General features: G+C 38.5%; 1 protein-coding gene across 2 annotated transcripts; it reads left to right on the top strand.

The window, feature by feature from the left end:
* The first annotated feature begins 361 nt into the window (after nt 1–361).
* On the top strand, nt 362–24958 carry SRPX (sushi repeat containing protein X-linked). 2 transcript variants are annotated; one of them, XM_053457424.1, is made up of 10 exons: nt 362–531; nt 12784–12849; nt 13901–14098; nt 14794–14970; nt 18253–18379; nt 18823–18944; nt 19987–20166; nt 22455–22588; nt 23316–23437; nt 24084–24958. In XM_053457424.1, the coding sequence occupies exons 1-10, from the start codon at nt 465–467 to the stop codon at nt 24262–24264; spliced, it is 1374 nt and encodes a 457-aa protein (XP_053313399.1). In that variant the 5' UTR covers nt 362–464; the 3' UTR covers nt 24265–24958. The 2 variants fall into 2 exon arrangements, with proteins under 2 accessions (XP_053313399.1, XP_053313400.1); XM_053457425.1 differs by lacking the exon at nt 12784–12849 and having other exon boundaries at nt 24084–24957.
* Nucleotides 24959–25529: the final 571 nt, after the last annotated feature.

Genomic DNA, 25529 nt, shown 5'->3' with positions numbered 1-25529 from the left:
TAATAACATCTTTTGGGAATAGGCGCTTGTGCAGGAGGCAACAGGAAATATCCCTTCTCAATGAGACCATTAATAAAATAAATCTCCTTTCACGCTGTCGATGTGTTTAAAGTTTGCATTTTTTAAAAATAACCTACACCTTGTGTCAGTTTTTGTTTTTTTTAAATGTCGCATACTCAATAGCTTGATTCTTTGTAGAAAAAAAGTGAAACCTTCAAAAAAAAAAATCCTTCTCCAGTCATGTAGGGATTCTGCAATGTCCAATAAGGGATCACTTTACTCCCCCCTTTTTCCTGGCAAAGTTTCAGTTCTCTAAGGAAAAAAAAACTTGTGGTATCTTGCTTCTTGCCTGGAGCTCTTAAAGACTGTGTAGAATTCCTTCCTCTCTCTTTTTTATGCTTTTTTTTTTTTTTTTTTTTTTACTCCTTTAGTGTTCAGCTGCAGAGGGAATTAGCTTTAAAGTCATGGGAGCGTCGCTCTACCTAATCTTTTTGGTAACCTTTAACGTATACATGAGCAATGGATACGAAGGTATGGCTGTTAATTATTCAATGAAACGTGTACATATTAACGCTCGGGAAATATTTGCTTGGCTCAGGTTATATTTAACCGAGTGGAGAGTTGGCAATTAACGTATCAGTTTTGGCAAAACATAGTGACATATAGATTATCCTTGTACGTAGTTTTATGGTACAAATGTAATATTTTTCTTGTGTGTTTTTTTAAGTTTTTGTTTCTTTTATTCTCAGGGCTGTAACCAAATTCTTGTGTTTTTAAGCGATTTCTAGTTAATATACATTTGTTTATGCTGGATTTCCTTAGTGTCAAAGTACACACAGTCATCAGTAGTGGAAAGGCATTCATGTATATTTAAGTTAACTCTTTATTCAAACCTATGATTTTATTTCTTAAATCTAACCCTTTGTTACCTCAATTTACCAAAACGTCAGAATCTTAAAATTATCAGTTTCGGTTAATAATTATGCATTTTTAATCTTTTAAAAAAAGAATATTTACATTTTTAAACATAAAAAAGATTAAACATTTTTAAACATAACTCTCAGACACTTCAGCTCTTAAAGCTACAGGGAAATTGTCCAGAAACGCTAATAAAGTAATAAATAAAATTAATTCTACAAAAACAAAACATAAACAACAGTATGTAGTCCCATTACAAAGTTTAAAGTTTGGTGTTTTGTGTAAGTTTTGTAACCGTCGCTGAAATTTTTTTTTTAAACACACAGACAGTTTTTAATAACATGTTTTCATTTGTAAAAGATATTTAGATAACGGTCGACAGTTAACAATATTAAGATATAATCTATAATACACTCTGAATAAACAGGAAATGAATTTCCGAAAAGGTTGCCTTAAGTAAATAAATGTATGTATAAATGTTTATTTAGCTATATTTATGCTAGCTTGCTTATACAGTAAATTCTTTACAAAATGTATACGCAAAACATATTGCACAATGCACATTGATGTCATGGTATGTAATTCTTGCCTTTAGTCCCTTGTCTGGAGGAGGACTGTCTAAAATCCCTGGAACTCTAAGGGTTTACTAAGCCAGCTGTGATGACTAGAATATGACATCATAAAAATACATCTGTTTCAGTTGCTGCTTTTGACATGATTAGAAAAAAATGGTATTGGGTTCGGGCTTCCTTCCAGGAATGGTGTTTTTAATGTTATATTTTGTCAACAGCACGTGAAACGGGTCCCTCAGCTTGGGCTGTCACTTAGTGTGGTGCGGCTTATTTTTGGCACCCGCCACACACTGTGATGGGGCGTATGGCGTCACTGATGTCTCACGCACACTTGGCTCTATCACGGTGCTCGCAGTAAGACAGTATTGTCCTCTCATTATTACTTGAGAAAGGGTACAATAGAGCAAGATTATAATTGAATTCAGTTCTATGGTGGCAGTACCAATCATTTTATGTGGTAAGATCCAATTACCCAGGGGCATTTAGATCAGTATTATAGGTCCATATGGCTTCAGACTGTGATACACTCATACCCAACAGACATTCAGAGTTCCCAAAAGGGGCTCATCAGTTAAGGAAAGAGAGACATTTTGGTGTCAATGAGGAAAACTTGGGGAATATACACCAATAAGATATTCCCCGGCTGTATTGTTTACCTAGCATTAGTGAATGTGATAACATGGATGGTGTGGTGCTCATTAATGGTCAATTGATGTTGCTCAACCTCTGTATGGAAATTAGTGACATGAGTGGTATCCATCTCAGTAGAATTTGTGTTATGTTGCAGCTGCTCAATAATGCTTGTTTCCTCAAATTATCTTTTCTTAATATTCTGGTTTTATCATGTTCTCTCTTGTGGTCAGAGTTGTCTCTAGATTTAATCTCTTTTTCTGACAGTCTGATTCTGCCCATTAATGCAAGGCAAATTTTCTCTGCATAAGGGAACCAACAACCCGAGCAGGACACACTGTAGGCCAGGCTATTAATTTGTTCTGATATCTCCTCTATGCAACTTCTCCCCTTGGGGTGGACATGGACCCCCTTGCTCACTTGTACAGGAATACTAAACACATCCTGTTGATGAGGCCCATGTAGGCTGAATATACACGGTTGTTGGGGTTGCTGTCCAGATATGCCTCAAATCCAAACTAGGTACATCTGGGAAAGATGGTATCTATGAAAATTTTACAATTCAATAGATCATATTTAGTCAAATACATTAATGTGCATTCAGATTCCTGTGAATTGCAAATGTATTGAATTTTGGCAAATACTGCGATTAATGCAATGCCAGGAAAATGAGACCAGACCCCCACAAATCAGACAAAGCAAAAAGCTCAGAATTTTCATCTGAAATACATGGGCCCAACCGTGATACACACTCACTCTCTCTCACTTTGTCCGAATCGTTTTTGGTCCATTTTTACATGTCTAGTAATAACATTTAAGTGCTCTGTGACGAGATGCTATGATGGCTTGTAAGTGTTGGAACAGGGTGTCCGAGGAGCCCCTTGCATGCTTTCCACAGAACTTAGTTCTAAACCTACATTCCAGGAAATATCCTTTTGGCATAATCCTTGTCCTCTTCTAATAACAAATGCAATTGCCCAGGTACAGGGGGCTATATGGCTACAAAATATATTTATTGCTCATAAGCCATAAAATCTATGAGAAAAACATTGTTCTACGTTGACCACCCAACTACTATATAAAACGTATGTATATATTCAGCATTTTACAACTGTATACATTATTATATAGTCTTCTCAAAATATTCTGTCCGCAAACTGTACACTTTACCCACTGAGAAGATGTAGGAGCATCTGTATTCTATTAAGTGTACTGACCTAAATTGTACTAATCATGAAAGAATTCCAGCCTATAATTTGGCTTTATGGTTAAATGAATGGTGCCTTCAACAATTAGACAATATATTTTAAAGATATATTTGTTTTATGTGAAAACTGGCTCCTTTTAATCACTTTTTAATGGTGTTTATTAACTATTCATTAGTTTCTAAAAAGATCACTGTGATTTCTCTCAGAATATGGAGTCTGTTACAATTAAAAAGTGGAGTAAACAGCTTTGCATGGTAGTAACTGCTTGCCAAGTAAGCCTGTTTATTTTGGCGGTTGAGAAAACTCCTGGCTGTAGTTGTTGGCTTGAGTTGGGGTGGAAGTTGCATTTAAAGGGATAGGATGGCTTTATATTTTCAGGTTTTCAGGTAGGAAGTGGTTGTAGCACTTTTTCTTTACATTACTAAGGAAGACAGACTATGCTAAAGAAGTTGTTGAATGTCTAGAAGTATTATATTTCTGTTGAAACTGTTGTCGCTTTATTTTGCTTAGATCTTAACTTTAGTTGAAATATTAACCTTTGATAGGCCATTGCAAAATGGATCTAGTACACAGGGCTGCCTTTAGTATTGATTGGATCCTAGGCAAGCATTTGCTTGCTCCCTCCACTTCAGCAAAAAACCCACAAAATAAACAAAAGTACTTGCCACACTGACTCTACGATTAGAAGGAGACTGTCAGAGTCAGTGCAGTCTTCCCTCCTTCTGACCCTAGCATGACTCCGTATGAGATATCTTTAATGCCACTTGCGCAGGGCAGGGGAGTAGCACCATACTATGCGATCTCATAGCAAATTAATGGTTCGGTGAACGGAAACAGAGTGTGAGTTGTGATCAGGGCCAGCTTAAGGTGTTCAGGCACCTTGTGAGGGCCACCCTCCTGGGGCCCCCTCCCCCATCATCACCCCCAGAGTCCCTTTGTCCCCTCCTTTACTGTAACAAAACTCTCTTTTCCTCACTCATGTAGTTCGGGTATAGATCAAATAAACAATACATGAAAAGACAGCACTGCAGGTATTGATCAACTGAATTAGACATACAGACAACAATGCATGACATCATACGATGTCATGATTTATTCAATTTCTAAACAATTTGAAGTCCTTCATTCTACAGTAAGAAAGATTATTCAAAGTGGAATACATTTCTTCCCAGGAGTGGATGTCCCAGCAAATTCACCACAAGGTCAGGCCGTGCATTGCTCAGAGAAATTGCAAAAAAACACACAAATTGCATCTCAGACTCTACAGGCCTCAGTTAGTATGGTAAATGTTAAAGTTAATAAAAGTACAAAAAGACTAAACAAGCATGGTTTGTTTGAAAAGGTTGTCATGAGAAAGCATCTGCTTTCTAAATGGCAGCACGGCTTGGATTTGCAAAGTTGCATCTGCACAAACCACGCTACTTCTGGAGCAATGTCCTTTGGACATACGCGACCAAAGTGGAGATGTTTGCCCATAATGCACAGTGGCACATTTGGAGAAAACCAAACACAGCATATCAACACAAACACCTCATACAACTGTCAAGCACGATGGTGGAGGGGTGATTATTTGGGCTTGTTTTGCAGCCACGGGACCTGCGAACCTTGCAGTCATTGACCTCCTCAGTTTACCAAAGTATTCGAGAGTAAAATGTGAGGCCATCTGCCAGCTAAAGATTGGCTGAAATTTGGACATGCAATAGGACAATAATCCCAGATGCACCAGCACATCTACAACAGAATGGCTGAAAAAGAAAAGAAGTCCAGACCTCAACCTGATTTAAATGTTGTGGCAGGACCTTAAGAGAACTGTGAGGTGAGAGATTGATAAAGTCATACAAAAAATTATTCCTTCACGTTATTACTGCTAAAGGTGGTTCTACAAGCTTTTGAATCATAAGGCGTGCTTTGTTTTTCACACATGGCTTCTCAATTTTGGCTTAATTTTTAGTTGAATAAATCATGACATGATATAATATGTCATATGTTGTTTTTCATCTGAGGTTGTATTTACCTAAATTTTAGACCTGCCAAGGAATGATTGTTATTATGTCCTGATACGTAAGACCATAGAATTCAAAGAGGTTTAAACTGGGCTATTTTCCCTGGTGAAAACACTTTGATTATGAAAGTTTGGTAACAGATTTTGTGATAGGGATATGTCTATTTGAATATGGAACTACAAAATATTCCATCTGCCACAATTAATTTTAATAAAGATATGCACGTTTAAAGGCCTTATTGTGTGTGAAGAAATATATATATATATATATATATATATATAAAAATCCTTTTCATTTCCCAACCTGCCCACCAGTTATGCACATCTGCCCCCCAGATATGCCACTCTGCCAGACATTCACCGGCTGCCAGGTCCCCTGCAACGCTGCAGGGTTTTCTCTTCTTTGGCAGCCAGTGAATGCAATGGCACCTCTGCTGCTGCCCGGCACTTCCACTGGGGCTTCTATGATGGAGCACAGGAAGGTCATGTCACGCTGGTGCTCAGTCATAGAAGCCCTAGCAGAAGTGTTGGGCAGCAGCGGAGGTTGTCTGCATCGGGCAAACGTTAACTGGTTGCCAGAGAGGAGGATCCAGGTCCCCTGCAGCGGTGTAGGGAATCTGGATCGTAGTCTTATAGTCAGACCTCTATTTGAGTTCGTATTATAAGACGACCTCGAATAGAAAAGGAGGAGTATTTTTCAGAGCATTTGTAAAGGATGTAACATGTTTATGGTGTGTTTACACTCGGACTGAGCAAACCAGGCAAATGCCCAATGGGTCAGTGTCTAATAGAGCAGATCACTTATCTTTCCTGTTGCTTTTGCAGCTAATGTGGTTCTTCAGTGTTTGGCCTCCAGCCACGCATTCTAAAAGTGTGAGAGTATAGTGTGTAGCCGCGTTTATCCAACAGGTGACCTCATGTACATCATTTTTCGGCCACTGGTGCTAAAATGCCAGGACACTTATGTTTTGAAATGACACTGAGTTTGCCAGCAGCTGGTCATTAACACCAACTAGAGATGTTGGCATTTCATATAGCATTTACACTTTTAGTTGTTTGTTCTTAAATGTTGAATTGTCAGTTTCTTCAGAAAAATAAGTATCACAGCGTTCAAAGAAAATATATTTGCAGCACAGAATCCTTTCGTCATTTAACTGCATGTACAATCATCTAAAAAATGTCTTGTGATCGTAATTTTCACTGAACCCATATTGCAATAGAAAATCTATATAAATGGCATAACTTTAAAATAACCTTTTCCTCTTTTGAGGAAACCATAGATATATTTTCCAATGCATTGGCATGTTGAGAAAAAAGTTCACAAGCTGCTTTCTTTGAGTTACCAGCAATGTCTGTTCACAGGCAGTGATATGGTTGCCAACAGTCACTCACTGCTCCTGACGTGAAAGGTTGAGTTGTACCTTATGCTTTTAGTAGGAATCTTAACTAAATCTCCTCTACTGATCTAATAAAAAACATGACTTTCACTGCAGGAGAATCTACTTTTTATTTTGCTAACTCTCCCAAAGCTTTCTATCTCTCCGAAACGCTATGTGCGCATATTGTTTTTTTCATGATTGTGCTGGTATGTATACATTTATATTTTGATCCTCACATATTTCTTTTTGCATCTGTACTTTAGTTGTTATGGCCCTATTTTGTTTTGTGTAATACTTTTTGGATCACTTGTGGGACTTTTTTGTGGGCTTATACCGCTTTTTTGATTATTTATATTCATTTTGTGTTTATTTCTCAGTATGTGTGCACATAAGTTATTATAGATACTTATTCAATATCAACTGCATAGAGTGTAGTTTGTTACAGATGTAAACATTTAAATATATGTGAGTTTTCCTTAATTTAAATAACCTCAGGCTGACAAAAGTCAAGAATAGACATGCCTTAGAATGCATAGAGTGAACAGAGTGAAGCCAAGTAAGCAATATCTTATAGTGTTTGTTACAGGTAAGACCTGCATACCTGGAAACTTCCCAGGAATGGCTTCCGGAGCTCTTCCTCTTCTGGGGAAGCAGGGGAAGGGCTAGATATACATGTGGGCAGGGATAGCAATGCATGGAGGCAGGGCCAGAGTGATGTGGACTGGGATCGGGGGATATAGGCAGAACATGGGCTGGAGTTGGAGTCTCCACGCTTCACTCCCCTGTCCTGATAAAGAAGAAATTTACATGAAGGCCCAGGGAAGAGGGCTTCACCCTGACACTCTGGGGAACCAACCTGTAGACTTCTCAAGTATACCTACTTATGTTTATATGTGATTGAGCCCAGGGCCAATCAAACAATATAATAGTGGGCCCCCCTCCTGTCCTGTAGTGGGGGGGCAGGTGCTGTAGTGGGGAGTACAGGGGCTGTAGGTGGGGGACAGACAGGGGCTTGTAGTGGAGGGCCCACTAGCCCTGTTCCCCCCACTACTAGCTTCTATTCCCCACACTACAGCCACTGCCCCCCCCACTGTGGAGGGACAGGTGCTGTAGTGTAGTAGAGGGGATAGGTGCTGTATAGGAGGATAAAAAATATAGTGGGGAAAAGGGGCTGAGGGAAATTAGTTGATTATAAAATTAAAAACAAAATGTATTAACAAAATAAAATTATACACTGATGCACACCGTCACATACACATAAAATACATTTTATATATTATATATATGTATATATATATATACACTGATTCACATACACTATTATATATTATTATGCGTAATATACATACTCTCATTACAGACATGAGTAGATACAGAATGTTAACCCCTCTAATACCAGGCATGAGTAGATTCAGAGAATTAACTCCTCTATTACCAGACTTTACACACACAGTCACACAAACAAACACAGTGACAAACAAACACACTCACACAAACAAACACTGTGACAAACTGACAAACACAATCAAACATACCTGGTGCTGGCTGCAGCTTACACTGAGTTGGTGTGAAGGAGGAACTCAGCCTATCAGAAGTGGCTTCTGAACTCTCAGGCAATCGGGTGAGTTGAGAAGTCTCTCCTGATTGGCTGAGACCTCCTTCACTCAGACTCCTCATTCTGGGACAAGACATTGTCCCGGATTGAGGCTTCCCATTGTGGGACTGTCCCAGGCAATCCGGGACATGTGGTCAACCTAGCCCAAACTGGCTGTTTGACTCCCAGTGGGCCCCCGAAGGTTAGTGGGCCCTGGGCAAATGCCCACTTTGCCCACTGAACAAAGCGGCCTTGATTGAGCGTGACTGAGAGGAGCCCTGGATGAGAGGAGACCACTGTGGGTGCTATGTGCAATCAAGGTGCTGGTGCAAGTCCTGTGGGTGTGGTCTGGGTGTTAGGTTAGTACTCTGTCTGTAATCTGGATGCTGGGGCAAGTACTTATTATATATTATATAGTTAAATTAGATTTGGTTTCATATTTGACAGAGGTTGATGGAAATAAAGAATTGTTAATTTATAAATGTTTTAGAATATATTTGTGTGTATGTATGTATGTGTATATATGTTGTAGCAGGATGGCCCGATCAAAACAAGAAACTCCGAACACCAGCAGAATAAAAGCAAGATGTGGTTTATTGCAGATTTGTACAGTCCACAGCGATGCACTTCATAGTGTAAATAAACCAAAACAAAAACAAATCCTTTTGATACAGTCTGAGGGCATCTGGCTTGCCTGCCTCTCACCCTATTTCCAGACAAGTAATGCCTCTAACGGCCGCCCCTTTAAGCACCTGAGTGCAGGTTAATTGGCTCCACCTTGCTGACCTCCAGCAATTAACCCTCCCCATGCTGGGAATAATGAGCGTTCCAATCTGCCACTTATGTAGACAGACTCCATTACTTTGCCACAATGTATATATACAGAGTTTTATACCCCCCACCCAATATGATTGCTGGATACAATGTCATAGCCATATATGTTTCCCATGAATGTTTAACTTCTCTCATTAACATCTACCACTACTGCTAGGAGGCACTTACCCTAAAACATTTATGAGGTTCAACAAAATGTGATTATCAGTCAATTGCTTACTAGAAGTACTTCTACTGACAGAGCTCGCTAGATGTCATATAGTTTTCTTGTCTCCCAGGTAACATTCAGGCTCTGAATATTTCCTTGTAGCTTTTTGTTAATACCGTATTGGCTCGAATATAGGCCGCACTTTTTTCCCCCACTTTAAGTTTTTAAAGTGGGGGTGCGGCCTATATTCGGGCTCTAGCGCCCGACGCCCGGGACATGCAGTCCCGGGCGCCGGGCAGGCAGCGGGGTTAAGATACAGATCCCCCGCAGCGGTGCAGGGGACCTGCATCCTTCTCCCCGATACGCTCAGACAGCCTCCCCTGCCAGCACTTCCCACGGGGGGGGGGTGCCGGCACGGGAGGTTATCTAAGCGTTTTACCTCTGCCCACCCCCGACTTACCGGAGCAGACTCCCGGGTGTCTTGCGGGGCCGGCGGGAGACATTTACGCAATACGCGCATGCAACTTCCGGTACCGGAAGTTGCATACGCGTATTGCGTAGATGTCCCTCGCCGGCCCCGCAAGACACCCGGGAGTCTGCTCCGGTAAGTCGAGGAGGGGGGGCAGAGGAGGACAGCGACACCGGCAGCGTATCGCGGGGAGGGAGGACAGCGGCAGCGTATCGCGGGGAGGGAGGACAGCGGCAGCGTATCGCGGGGAGGGAGGACAGCGGCAGCGGATCTCGGGGAGGGAGGGCAGCGGATCGCGGGGAGGGAGGACAGCGGCAGCGTATCTCGGGGAGGGAGGACAGCGGCAGCGTATCGCGGGGAGGGAGGACAGCGGCAGCGTATCGCGGGGAGGGAGGACAGCGGCAGCGTATCGCGGGGAGGGAGGACAGTGGCAGCATATCTCGGGGGGGGGGCAGAGTGGCAGCATGTTTTTTTGGTGCTTTTTTAAAGAAAAAAAACTTTTTCTTTAAAAAAGCACCAAACTTTTAGGGTGCGGCCTATATACGGGGGCGGCCTATATCCGAGCCAATACGGTAATGAGTTATACCAGCCTAGAATTTCCGACCATCGAGATTGTAGACTTGCCAAAATGGCCCTCTATAGTTTTTTAAACACCTCAATAATCCTAACTGCAACTAGATTAGGTCTCTCTGTGTGTTGCCCTTTTTTTATCAATTTATTTGACAAGAAAGGAAGAAAAGTATTCAGGGATATTCTGTACTAATTAATGCATCAGAGGAATTCTGTCAAGAATTTGTGTCTGCGATTTTAGACATTCATACTGTCATTTAATAAGTAATGTGTTTAATACCCTAATAAATAAGTCATTGTGTGATATCTAAATTATAGATCAAGTGGGGATTGTGTAGCTAAATAAGATAGAGTTGGAACAAATCTTTAAAGATGTTTCTATACAGTATGTAAAAGATCAGAAGCCCCTTCTAATTGGGGATTGTTTATAAGATGAATCCTGTAGGACATGGTGGTCCTTGTTTTCTGTTCTACAGTGAAAATAGAAAAGGCATTCTCATTTGCTTGTAGCTGTAAATGTTTTAGTATAGATATTTGATTAGACAGAATTACTTCTGCACCAGGTTTTCTATAGTCTTGCGTGCCTACGTTATTTGTCCAAGACCTGACTCTGATGAACCCCTGGGTGCGATTCTCCATTTCACAGGAATCTTCACAGATGGTCGCAAAGGCCCATTACAGAGTAGGGCTGGCAATTTTCAGGTAGGACAGAAATGATTCAACCAGGATGCAAACCATGCCTAAATTTACCGTACACATCTTGGTGGATATATTTGGAATCACAAAGTACAAAATCAGAGCTTCTAGCAGTGACCAAAATATTGAGAGAGTCCCAGGAGACCATCCTCTGCCCCTCGTGCCAGTTCTTCCCTGGCCCTTCTTCAGGAATAGTGGAGGGTGAACTCAAAAGAGAAGAAAGAAAAAGAGTTCAATAAGGAAGGGGAAGTAGTAAACAGTTTCAAGGGAAGTTAAATCTGAGGGAAAAAATACAGTGATTACGACTGGTCAATACTTTTGCATTGTCTGGGATAACCATTGTACTTTTGTTTAGAAAAATTAGATATAATCTCTAAATGATTTATGAAGGATTATCCCTTCACAGCGATCCATTGTAACCCATTTTAAAGCTTGGCTTGGAAAAAGGAGCATTTTTTTGTAAAGCTGATAGTAATCTTCATCCTATTTTTGAAATCCCGAGGAAAACACTATTGTCATTTTTGAAACTCTGTTCTTTTCACATCTAATCTGTAATCATTGCCCTTTCATTTCCTCTTTTGAAATTCTCCAGACACTGTAATCGTGCGGTTAGTCTGCTCTTTTTATGGTAGACCAAATGGGTTAAATGCTGTCTGTTTTTTTTTTTCTTCAAATGGTTTGGGTCAGGGATCTATCCTATTTACTTTTTTATATTATACACAGTATATATAGAATTAGTATTATCTTTTTTGACAAAGGCTGCTAGTTTAGGGGCAGATTGCCAACCTCCACAATATTAAAGAAGTCAAATGTCTGCTGACCACATATCACATATGTAGATATGTGGTCAAGTCAATTAATTCACATTAAGGTCCTGAAAGCTTTATTGGCGTTTTTTTTTTTCTATAGTGGCCCAATAAAAGGCTTCAACATCGACCAAAGGCCTCCTTTTCTGTTGGGCTAATATGCCAACATAGATTTTTTGTGTTTAGAGGGAAACTTCTAAACTTGTTGTGGCAAAGGAACATCTCAGTGCTTCTGATGTAAAGTTTGAGGAGTGGTGTTATAATGTAATGGTCCACTCAGCATGGATAGTCCATTGGTTGCTATAGTAATATTATCAGTTTTGAAACTTTAACTCCAGAATCACTTTTCATAGTTTTGATGTCCCCCTATGTTCTGTGAAATAATCTGTTACACTGTGGGATGAAATCCTGATGATAGGAAGAAGAGTACACGCTGTTCCAGTGTCAACGCTTGAAATAACAATGATTTTTGCTTTGTTGCATACATGCTTACCGCATACATTTTATTTAAACACCAACTACTACAAATAATTTTGCTTACTAAGCTAAATTAAAACTGACCAATTGCGCTGAAGGAAAGCTATCCATGAAACCTATTTACCATCAACGTGCCCATTTATGTCATGTTTAAGCCACACATTTCATGTATTTGGAAATTGATTAATAAATAAGTCATACAAGTACGTACGTTTATTACCACCTTCCTAGTTAGATGCAGGCGGTAAGAGTCAGATGTGAATTTCTGCTAACATATCCCAGTTTCTTTATAAAAAAAAGGTTGAGATTAATAATAGTGCTGCACACCTCTGACCATACTTTCTCATGACATAAAGCACATACAGCGGATGTTTTCCTAATTAATATCATTTGCAACACAGCATTTATTTATTTATTTTCTGTTTTATTTGCTATTTTTGCTATTTGCACTTTTTTTTTTGGTTTTGTTCTTCGTTGTAGGATCTGGATATTCACCGTTAGAAGATGATGAGGATATATATACGCGCAGTAGATATGCCAGCAGAGGTGATTGCTTTGCTTTATCTGCATGCTGTGATTTTAAGTTTTTTTAACAGCTGTTACTACTTACTGCTTAACTAAAACTTGCTTATAAACAGTACTCCGGAACATCAACAAATACATGATTAAATAATAAGTCAATCATTTTTATGCCTCGTGATCATACGATTTGATGAGATAATGGACTTCAGGTAAGCCCTGTGTGATTTTAGTACAATCTTTATTTACACCAGAGAAAAGCCCAGCAGGATGTTATAATTGCAATAAAGAAGCAATATATCCTCTTTCTATCCTCTGCAAACTCTGCCCCTCCAGCTGTTGCAGGACCACGTGTCCAAAAATGCTAAGAGGATTGCAGACGAGTATGGAAGATGTAGTCCTGCAACAGCAGGAGGCCTGCAGTTTGGAGACCCCTGCTCTACAACATTGGTTCCTTACTAGTGTGGCCAAGAACCTTGAGTCCTGATAATCGATTCCTGAGGTGTCCATAAGCATACTTCCAAATACTACATTTAATATATGCCTTTATCTATTGCATCTTCTTCAGTTTTCATATTTCAAAAGTTTTAGGAGTGTTGCTCTGTGACCTTTAATTAAAAGAATCTATTGGCATAATTGTCTCAGGACGTTCATTCTTCAGATGTCATAAAGGTGAACAAAGTATTTTATTTACAGTGATTTCACATGCTCATGCTGTAGATCATCTGCAAAGACATGTGGCTGAAAAAAGAATTATGAAAAAGTATGGTTCTTGGACTTGAGTATGGTCTTACCAATATTCAAGCTATGGGAGTCGCACTGCCTCTTGCAGGAGTTAAGAAATAAACAAGAAATAAACAGCATGACTAAACAAGCAATGGATTCTCATATTTTGAAATTATTTGTTAAAATTATAAGTAAAATGGGTTTAAAAAATTTGTAAATGACTATTATAATTTTTGTGGTGTTGAGGGGAGCAGCATGCGAATTCCGTGGAATAAGCTTTTTTCTTTAAGGTGAATTTACTTTGACAATGTTCCCTTGTATGTTTTTCTTTTTTACTTTATCTCAATGCCAGACTCCCCCACTCCATGGTGCTCTTCCATCAAGGTAAAGAACGGCCATGCTTCCTGCAGTAGTCCTTCAGGCTACTACTACAAAAATGCCAAAGGGACGAGGTGCAACATTTATTGCCAGAAAGGCTTTGAGCTTCATGGGGCATCTCAGGTTATTTGCCAGACAGACAAACGCTGGTCTGGAAAGTTTGCTTGTAAACGTAAGTATTTTATTTATTTTTAGGGTGACAGTATATTTTACAGTTTTATACATGGATACAAATATATACAGACAACATAAACCACAGAAGGGTACAGATGAGCCCCCTGCCGGCAACCAATAGAGTCTTTTAAAATCCTGGTGCCACAACTTGGCCAGGGGAGACCCCCACTCCAAGAGTTAAATGTCCATACAAACAACCAATAGAGCTGTTCGCACGGCCCTTTAACTCCTGGTGGGGAACTTGGCCTGTCTCCACGCTCCAAGAGTTAAAGGTCTTTAACTCCTGACGGCGAACCTACGGATTTCCGCGCCCTTTATCTATGCAGCATCGCAGGGATTAACAGGAGCCGTTCGAATGACTTTAATGGTCGCCGGCAGGGGCCTCCTGTAGCAATACTGCGACACATCAAACTGCAGTACATTAGTAATATGAGCCCCACATAACAGGAAACACCAGTAATTGTAAAGAATGGCTAAGGTGTTAGTGTTGTTTATTTCTGTCATTGTGCATACGGTATTAGAAAACTCAATCCAATGGATAGTGAAAATATACACAACTGGGGGGAAAAAGTCTCTCCACTAGAAGATGGAGGTGTACTTGTAAAACAGCGACATGGCTTGCTTTAGGGATCTTCTGTTGGGCATTCCCATTTAAAGGAAAATTGGTAAACAAATAAATGTTTTCTTTTGCAGAAAAACGATGTCCTACTCTGACCATGCCAGTAAATGGGGGATTCAAATGTTTAGATGGTGCTTACTTTAACTCCCGCTGTGAATACTACTGCTCTCCAGGCTATCAGCTGAAAGGAGAGAGAGTTGTGACGTGTATGGATAACAAGGCATGGAGTGGAAAACCAGCCACTTGCATAGGTAAGTTCTTTATATTAAGAAAAGTTGGTTTTATGATCTGTCAACCTTAAAGAGATTGCTCCACTGTGACATGGAGACTTCGGTGGTGTGTTACTCTCAGTAGTTGAAGCTACTAATTAAAGACATCAGCAACAGCACAAGTTCTGCATGTAAAAGGAAGTGAAATCTAGGAACTAAAACATAGCACAAAATTGTGAGAAACAGTATTAATTTGCTGTTATACAGGCTGTACACTCACTACTTTACATTGTAGCAGAGGGTCATTTCTTCAGTGTTGTCACATGAAAAGATATAGTAAAATATTTACAAAAATGTGAGGGGTGTACACACATTTGTGAGATACTGTATGTAATATAATAAAGTTGCACTTTTATCACATATTGTACACAATTACAGCGTTTGTATGCAAATTGGCTAGTCCTTCCGTATTACTCCTCTTTTAAGCACTCACATGGGCCCATGGACACAGTGGGATTCATCATGGGATAAAGCATTCGTTAACAGTTTATTATACTTTTTGTGCCCTATTGAATAATGGAAATTTCCAATGGGTATGCTATTTCCTCTAAGTCAGTCTTGGATAGTGTGTAGGCATTCTTGTGCTAAGTGAATTAAAGTGAATTATTATTTGAAGTGCTTACGGACAGAATCTATGAGGTTTTCATGGAACATTTTAGTGTTAACAGTTGTAAAACATTACGTTTTCAGACCACACACATTCTTGTTCTTATTGTAAAATCGTTGTCAGTGGAAACAACTGTAGCTCTTGCTATAAATAACAATTTTTAAACATAATGCATAATGCATATGGTGCTTCACAGAAAATATCATGTATGATTCCTGCTTTATTTTTCTGCTATTAAATGCATTTCCAACATAACTTTTCATATTGTAAATGCCATAGCGTGCAAGTACATGTTGGTGCAGCCAACATAAAACAACACAAACGTCTCTTGTGCCTTAAGAAGAGAAAAGTAGAACTAGAAGTTTTTTTTTTATTCATTATCATAACAATGATGATATACTATAGCAGACATCATAGAGATAAATCTCAACAGAACACAATAAACCTCAAACAAGCTTACAGTGTCCCATCTGTTGTCTGAGTTTAGTCCCAAATGGAGAGAGCCCAGTCTAAAAAAATAACACTGTGGGTCGATGATGGCTGAAACTGACCCATTCTTCATCATAAAGATAAATGCACATTTTTTAGGGTCATGCATATATATATATATATATATATATTAATGTTTTTCTTATTTTTTTATTCTCAAGTAGTCAGAACCTGGAATTAATTTTGGTTTGATGATGCTGGCATTTCCACACTGTCAGTTTTCTATTGATATTCATACTTTCAGATTGGTAGTACATTTTTAGACCTGGACAATTGTTTTCTGAATTTCCCCCCCAAAACTGTAGTCTGTTTAAGAGCCACTAGATGGGGTGAGATGCACTCTTATGGTACACTACACTTTTGAAGTGAAAGAAGCAGATATTTTGGTTCTATCTTAAATATTTTTTAATGATTCCAGAAAAAAGCAACCAAAAACAAAATATGGAAATGTTACTCCTGTTGTATTGTGTTGTGCAGTATCCAACAGCTGCCATCTTGCTGCCACCTGTTGTCAGGGGTGAGTTTAGGGGTGTGCAACCCCAGAGAAAGGGTTCAAAACAGAAATGGGAGAGGTAATGAGAAAAGGCAGCATCAAAGAGAAGGGGATAGATAAAAGAATGAGGTGGAACATGAGGAGAGATAAACAGAGGGGAGAAAAGATAAATATACAGGGTGAGACAGGTTCAAAAGGTGAAGTAAAGGGAAGGAGGAGGATAAATAGAGAGAAAGTGACAGCAAGCAAAAGAGAAAGAAAACACAGAGAGATAAAAAAAATAAACGAGATAGATAGAAATGATAGGGGAGCAATAAAGAAAAAGAGGAGAGCTAGAGAAAACAACAGGGAGATATAAACAGAAGGTTGAAGAGAGATAAAGAGAGAGGGAAGGAAGAAAGAGAAGCAGAGACAAAGGGGGTAATGAGAAGGAGGAGAGATGGACAGAAAGAGGGGTAATGAGAAAGAGGAGCAATAATGAGTTAGGGGAGAAACTATGAGAAAGGGGATTGTGTTTGTGTTTTGAAAGTGTATATTAGGGCAAGTATGTCTAAGTGCAGGCAAGCCATTGGATGCAATCTTGGTACTAGGCCAAGTCCTAGGGCATGCATTTCATCTATACCTTTAATGCTGGGTTTGATCTGAAGTTTCAGCTGCTCTATATCTGTGATGCTATGTTTGCATGTGTTATTTATTTACTCTGTACCTGCAAATCCTATTCAGTTAACCTAGACCTGCAATGCTGTGTTTCCTTGTGTTGTTTATTTGATCTATACCTGAACTACACAGAGGGAGGAAAAGACAGGTGTAGACTGTAAAGAAGGGGGCAAAGGGACTCTGGGGATGATATAGGGGGTCCGCAAATGATGCTGGGACACCTACAGCCTGTATGTTGTCAATTTCAGCTTTAAACTGTTATTTGTGATAATCTTGCACAGGAATTATGCACCTATAATTGTGGAGGTACATGGCAATTAAAATAACGCAGCTGACTACCTGGGGTGGTAGACACATGGCCTTTTTCTGTGTTTCCCAATTGTTCAGGGGGAAGAATGGTGGGGAGCCCAGAATGGGCTAACTGAGAACCAGTAGATGGTACCCATGAATAAGCAAAGGTGGGGACATGGTTTTGTTACAATACCAAAAGGGAAGGCTCATAAGTCATAAGTTCTACATCTCATGTGGTGGGGGGTTTTGTTGTACCATTTTTTTGTACATTTGTAAATCTTTAATAAAACTTACTCTGAAGCAAACAATGCAACTTGGATCAGAAAGTATTTCAGTAGATAGGAGTTACGGAACACAATTTGCATAAAAGGCCCTGGCTATGACTTTGGAAGGGACTGTGTTCAGTATGGATATGCATCTTGATATAATTTTTCTTCTTCTATAAGGGTAATGTCTGACATTCCACCAGCTCCCCTACAAAAAGAACTAAGGCTCAGCAAAAATCCCAGAGCAGAGATTTGATATGTTTTGTTCTAGTTCTTAATCCCTGTCCCTTGGGCTGATATATACTTCAAGATGCCTGGAAATACTTTAAATAAGAAATAATGTAAAACGTTTGAAAACAGTTTTTTTTAATATTGATATAAAATACAAAACCATACATTGTATTGGGAATTATAGAATCATTTCATTTGTAATATATTTCATGCATTTTGTTATTTTGTAGATGTGGAGCCTCCTAGGATTCAGTGTCCTAGTGTAAAGGAGAAAGTAGCGGAACCAAACAAACTGACTGCAAGAGTTTTTTGGGACACCCCTGAGGGACGGGATACAGCGGATGGCATTTTAACTGAGTGAGTGAAATTTATTGATAATAAAACCTAACATATCCAGATCAGTGTCTGAAGCCTCTAAGCCATTATACATGAATCACACTACAGAAATGATGCATTACCTAAATTGCGATTGTTTTAAAATGGCATCAAATTGTGAGCCTGTATTTAGTGATTGTTTACAGGGTGTAATTATTAGCAAATCTAAAGGATCAAGTATTCATCAATGTGTTTTTACCACAACATAAAAATGAGACCTTTTTGCAGAGCAATTTTAACATTTTAATTTCATTTTCATTTTAGTTCATCATCAACTTCACTCTTGTGTGAAACTTTACATTACTAAACTACGCCTTCAACCCCTCCAATATGGAGGTCTGTTGTTATCAAATTATCAATGTGATTCAATTTCATGTTACATTATCAGGAAAAAATTGCATGTTACCTTTTCTTGCATTTTTCAGTGTGACCCTTAAAGGACTACCATCAGGATCTGACTTCCCAGAAGGGGACCACAAAATTCAGTATACAGTATTTGACAGAGCAGGAAATAAAGCGTCCTGCAAGTTTAATGTGAAAGTCAGAGGTATGTAGATACATGAAAAATGCCATATATTCCTAAAGAATAACCAGCAGGCAAAGTTTTTATTATTAGTTTCTACATATGACCTAGCGCCTTCAGTGACATCAGTTTATTGCTCAGTTTATGAGTAACTGATTTATTTTGTGGGATTGATGTGTATATTACCGCCAGTACTGTCACCAGAAATTTTGGGGCCCAGTACAAACCTAAAGACAGGGCCCCTTGCTTTGTCCCACCGCATGCTCCCCCAACTGCCCTGACACACACTCCTCCAACTTTCCCGCCGCATGCGCACAATGGGGCCACCAGGCCTTAAAACTCGCAATGAGGTCATCAGGCGCCAACGTCCAGAAAGGGACCACCAGGCCCCAATCCTTGGAAAGAGGGCTCAAGGCCCCAAAGTCCTGGAACGGGCCACTAGGATTATGATTGTAACCTCACTATGGCAGCCCTAGTAACCAGCATTAACTTCCTTGCCTAGTGCAGCAAGGACTCTGTTGAATTCATATCCTGACCCCCACTGACTCTAAGTTTTACCCACATAACCCTGACTGGTGTCCAATCCCTAATACCCTTATAAGAAGTAAAGGTTGATGTTTCTAGGCCTCAGGCTTTTGCTGGCATATACTGGCAGGAATGCAGGGCCTACTGTAATGTGGGGCCTGGGGTGGCTACCTTGTTTTTCACTAAAAAAGAGACAGCCGTCCTGCGTTAAAAATCTCCTTTTTTTTTTATAATGAACAATTGAATGTAATTTAGATACCTCCATTTATTAAGTATTAACCAATATTTAAGTGACACATAGTATAAATGAAGTGGTATGAATGCATTTTTGTAATCAGTTGTATGGTTTTTATGACAACCTGTAGTGATACTGATTACTCCTAGAAACCTGACAAAACCCACATTTATTACTAATACCAATAAAGGTCAGGGAGTAGTGAAAATATTTATAAACTACCAATGTCGTTTTAATTCACAATGTAACATGAAATGCAATTTACAATGTTTTTTAGTTTTTTGTCATGTTTGTGTTTCTACCAAGTTAGGCGCTGTGCAAAACTGAATGCTCCAGAAAATGGATACATCAAGTGTTCAGGAGCTGGAGATAATTATGGGGCGACTTGTGACTATTTTTGTGTTGGTGGTTATGAGCTGCAAGGAAGCCCAGCCCGCGTCTGCCAATTCAACTTAGAATGGTCAGGATCTGACCCAACCTGTTCCTGTAAGTATTTTGCTGTGTTTTCAGATTTGCGCTTGTGACTCTTAATACAACTTTGTTATTTAAATTATGTATGGATTAGCTGCATTTTCTGCAAATATCTGCAGTTATGGTTACAGACGTCTTTGAAATGTGTTAACTATCCTCCTGTGAATGGACTGGGATGGGGCTACGCTAATTTAATTTTATAAGATTGTCATGGACAATACGTACTTAATTAGTTAACAGAAATCACAAATTTGGTGATTTTTTCATGGTTAACATTCTAGGGCTCAGAGATACAGTACGGTTAAAGGATTATTATGTATGGACGGGAGTTTTGAAGGATCTTTACCTTCACAAATTCCAAGTAGGTATTTTTGGGAAAAAAAGTTCTAACTCTTGAACATTGACATCCTGTTTTCTGAGAAAATGTAAATTATATATATAATGCCAGAAATGTTGCGATAAATGCATATCATAAGTCCAAAACAGTAATCAATGGTAAGACATATCACAAATAGAATATTTGAGTAAACATTGAATGGAATAGCAAATATGCAAGATGACCTGTGCTGTCAATACAGGTAGGCATTAAAGAGGCAGGGAAGTGGCAATCTCTTCTCTCAAAACACAGACTATATAAACTTGTAAAAAAAAGTAAGCAATGTCTTGTGCATCCAAGGCATGTTAAGTACTCATGTGACAGTGATGTCCTTACCACTTACATAAGTGTGTTTCTTAACAGACAGCTTGGCATCATGAGCCGGCTCTGATCAGCATAATGAAATATTATATGTCTTCTTCCCACTTCCATAAAGTCCTGGGCTGTGAGGTTATGTCCAGTTATACCAATAATGTAATACATCAGGATAATGTTTTTCATTTAGATACATCTTGGTCTTCAAGAAAGCCAGGAACTAATCTTAGATTCCAGTTATGGAATGCTAGCATGCCTGGCATCTACTGCTTTGTGGACATCTTCATTGTGGATAATATTAAGTTAACACACATCGACAACTATTATCCTCCAGCACAAAAAACACAGAATCAGTTCAGCTGATAACAGCAGCATCTAATAATTACTGTTTCCAAATATCCTCTTTGGTTTTCCCATTACATGCTGATATTTCATTACTGTATATGTTCCGATCTGATGTATCTGATTTCTGACTTGTTAAAGCAACTGTGAAATCTTCTAAAATATAATAGCGTTTCCCTGCAGCTGTCGGCAAGAGCAGTCATGCAAAATCCCCTGCCAGCTACCAAGATTAGCAGCTACAACTATTGACTCAATCAGTTGCCATTCTTCTGATTTCTTTAGGTCTAAATGTAAGGCATGCAATGCTTTATGTTCCCTTGCTACTTCTCAGGATGTATACATTAAAGGATAGCTCTTCTTTAATCACAGAAAGGCAGGAAAATACACTTTTTAAAGTCAACACTGAAGGGCAATTATATTCCAGTATGTGAAAAAGGTACATCTCCAATCAGCTCTGTTTGAATCACTGTATATAATATTCACCTTCATTTTAACACAATATATTTAAAATTATTCTGGGAGGAATTTTAGACTAAAATGATTGAACATGTTATAGAATGTATATAAATGTTGCGTGCATGGGTTAAAAATAAATTATACATTTTAATGTCTATACTATCTAATACATGATTGTAAAAATCACAATTCGGTAGTAATGTTAGTAATGCTAATCAGTAGAAGCGACAATTGGGCACAAAGGGCCAGTCTGACATGGACCAGACCACTTGTGGTGGCGAGAATGCAGCGGGGTCATGTAACGCAATATTACGTGACCCAATATTAAAAGCGAGGCGCCAGCAAAGACCTGCAGCTGAGGTAAGGAGTGAGTAAGCAAGAGGCTTAGGGAGGGAGTGAGTATGTATGTTAGAGAAAGACTGTTTATGTGAGTGTGTATATGTGTGTGTTAGCAAGAGTGTGTATGTGTACGTGTGTGTGTTAGCAAGAATGTGTATGTGTATCAGATGCAAATCCTGTCCAGTGTGTGTCTGTGCTATTGTTTCATTAAGATGCAATCCTGTGTATTTTAAGTAGTGCATACCCAAAATGTTTAGGATTGGTCGTATTGGAAATAATTGTGTCATTAAGCAAATAAAATATTTCCATTATGACATGCAATCCAAGAAGATGCATCTCTCAGACAGGTCACAGGGACTGCATTCCTACTGACGCCCATTACCTGTAGAATAATGAAAACTCTTGACAGCGACTTTTTATATGGCAGAATACTGAAAGTTTGGGTATATTCTATTTTTATCTTTGTATGTTACAGTTATGAATATTAATGTTGCAATGAGGGATGCAGCAGAGTTTCTGGATCAATTTTATGAGAAAAGAAGATTATTAATTATATCAACTCCCACTGCAGCAGATCTTTACTATAGATTACAAGTTGGAATGCTACAGGTATGAACTAAAAAAAATGTAATTTCTCAGAAAATATGGTATCCATTGTTATGCTTACAATGCAGTGTTTTTTTTAAAATTCAGTTGGTGTTTCAACGAGGTCACACCATGCGTTATGGAATGCCAATGTGTCCGTTATTGTCTTATTACTCGATAAAACCTTCTTACGCAGCTGGAATAATCTGGGATCCATTAGTTAAAGTCTCCATCCACTCCTAGATTGACAGACGGGTAGGTCTGTCTACTGAAGTCTTAGTTGTCATTTTAGTTATGGACTGTTCACATAGTCGAGTCGTGTTCTGTGAAGTTTGAAATTTTGTGTACCCCATCCACTTGTTTTGAGTCAGTGAAGTTTTAGTAAAAGTTTATTAAGTGTCCAACCAGTTTTGGGTCAATTGGTCTCCGCTTGGGAAGTCAAATGGATAATGTTTATTAAACTGGGTTTAAGTCCAAATCCGATTCTGTTGAGTTTATTGTTAAAATGAACTTTCCAGTTTCCAAAAATCAGCATTTGATGCTTAATTAAATCATGTCATTTATAGATAATAGTAGCAGTGATGGAAACACTAACCTAAATTTGCTATACCCAAATAGGTCTCCAACATTTGAACCATTAATGCATTAAATACATTAAAACATAAATTAAATAAATACATACAAAAATGGATATCCTTAGCTCTTGTTATGTTAAAGTAAACATTAATTATCATTTTCTTTCTGCTTATAGCAAGCACAATGTGGCATGGACTTAAGGCATGTGACAATAATTGAATTATTTGGTGTATATCCATCATACATTGGAAGAATAGGGCGCCGACTTCTTCCACCAGCTCTAGGACTGCAAATCAGGTACGGACAAAATAGATTTTTAATATTTAATATTTTTATTTTTTTTTCTCATATGCTTCTAAAACCAGTGGAGGTTGAGTATTTCTGTAGTTTTTATTTTAGACAAGGTCCCTTGAGCAGGTTCTCCACTAGAGTTTAACCGATAAGCTGTTTATAATAGAAATTGGCCTTATTTCTGTAACAACCAAGAAGATGTTACCACTGGTTGGACCACTTTTTAAAAGGTGCACCAAAAGCTATTTTATAGACCTGTTTTTCTCACTGACTTAGCCAAAGGCCTATCTCTTCTCTCGCTTCGCACAACATAAATAAGTCATTAGTGGCCCTTGATTATGCATACTATGGTATTATTATTATTTATTAATATAGCTCCATCAAATCACACATACAACTGGGTGGCACTTTACATGTGGGAATCATGTAAAATGTATATGTCTGGGTAAAATGAATTTATGTGGGCAGTCTAGTCCGTTTGGAGGTAGCGTTCCCTTTTGACAGGGGCCTTAAAAGATGTAATAGTAAGCAACTACGTAAAATAAGGGCATATTTAAATTTTTTTAATATTTTTGGTAGCTCATCTGCAGCTGTAATGTTAGTTTGTTGCTCCTTTACCGTATGTGTACATTTTTTTTATTTTATTATATAGGCTGCTGCTAAGAATCCCTGAAAGCAAGTTTCAGATGGTCGTCTTAGACAAACATGGGGTGGATAAGGAACGATATGCCTTCCCTGTCAACAATGCAGATCTTTTCACGCTCATTGATGCCCTCCCTTTAAGAAAAGATGAGATGAAATTTCAAGCTGAAGCAGGTCACACCTGTAACTGATGAGATACATTTCGGACACGAGACGTTATTTCTAAAGAACATTTATGGTGCAGAGTGAGAAAAGTGGGACAATCAGCTTAAATATGCCATTGGTTATTATAAAATATAATGCAATGTTACTATGGTGATTGCACCCCTTTCTACCTTTCACTAGACTTTCTCTTTGTTCATAACTCCCATGGTACCAAAAATGCTGTGTGCAATGCTGCCTATATGTCTCATTCATGATGTACAGATTTCTTTATAATATTTTGTATTGTCTCCAATAGAACAGAGAGCATATGTGCATAATAAACGATTTGTACAATTGCCGCTACCTTTTGAAGCTTTATGAACAGATATTATATTAAAAATACTACTACTACTCTACCCTAGATAGCATTATATTCCTTGTAAAATTGGGTATTTTACTAAATAAATTCTTTAATAATAAACTATTTTATGCAGCCTGATATGCTACGGTATAGTGCACTGCTGAAGAGGCTATTGTGATATTATTATTAATAATACATTACTTTATGTGGTTAAGCTGAACATTTCTAGCAAACCATTAAAAAACAAAATTGCATTACTTGCTTTTTTTTAACTTGCATATTTAACATTTAATATGTTTTATATATATTTGATTTCTCTAAAATTAACTATAACTTATTTATTATTAAAATAGTTATGTACATGTATGGCTATGGCTATTTGTCATAATCCTAAAATGTTACAAAGGGTGTATATATGAATTTCATTATACACTATAAGAACTGAATTATTAAATTAATTTGTTATAAAATAGGCACAGCTTAAAAAAAAATAGAATGTGCACTAATAGCAGTTTTATGTGCAAAGAATTTGCCTTTAGCCCTCAACCATTTAGCCCATTTGTTTTAGCTGTTACAGAGCATTAGACCTTATTCTTTTCTTGTGCTTTTGTTGAAATGACATTATGCCTACCACATACATACTCAAACCCCCTTACTGTATTAACCTTTACTGCTTCTACCTATAGGCTATGACAGTAGTGAAGAATTGGTATCTAACGTCTATTCTGTTATTATTAAACCAGAAGTTTAATATTTATATATATACCGATCAGCCATAACATTATGACCACCTGCCTGATATAGTGTAGTTCCCCCAAAACACCCCTGACCCGTTGAGTCATGGATTGCACTAGAGCTCTGAAGGTGTGCTGTGGTATCTGGCACCAAGATGTTAGCATCCCTGTGGATCTGTACCTATTCCCACCACTCTGTTGGCATTACTTGATGCTC

The sequence above is a fragment of the Spea bombifrons genome, chromosome 2 (assembly GCF_027358695.1).
Source record: "Spea bombifrons isolate aSpeBom1 chromosome 2, aSpeBom1.2.pri, whole genome shotgun sequence".
Taxonomy (NCBI): domain Eukaryota; kingdom Metazoa; phylum Chordata; class Amphibia; order Anura; family Pelobatidae; genus Spea; species Spea bombifrons.
The sequence above is the reverse complement of the archived record's forward strand: the minus strand, read 5'-3'. Positions and strand labels throughout refer to the sequence as shown.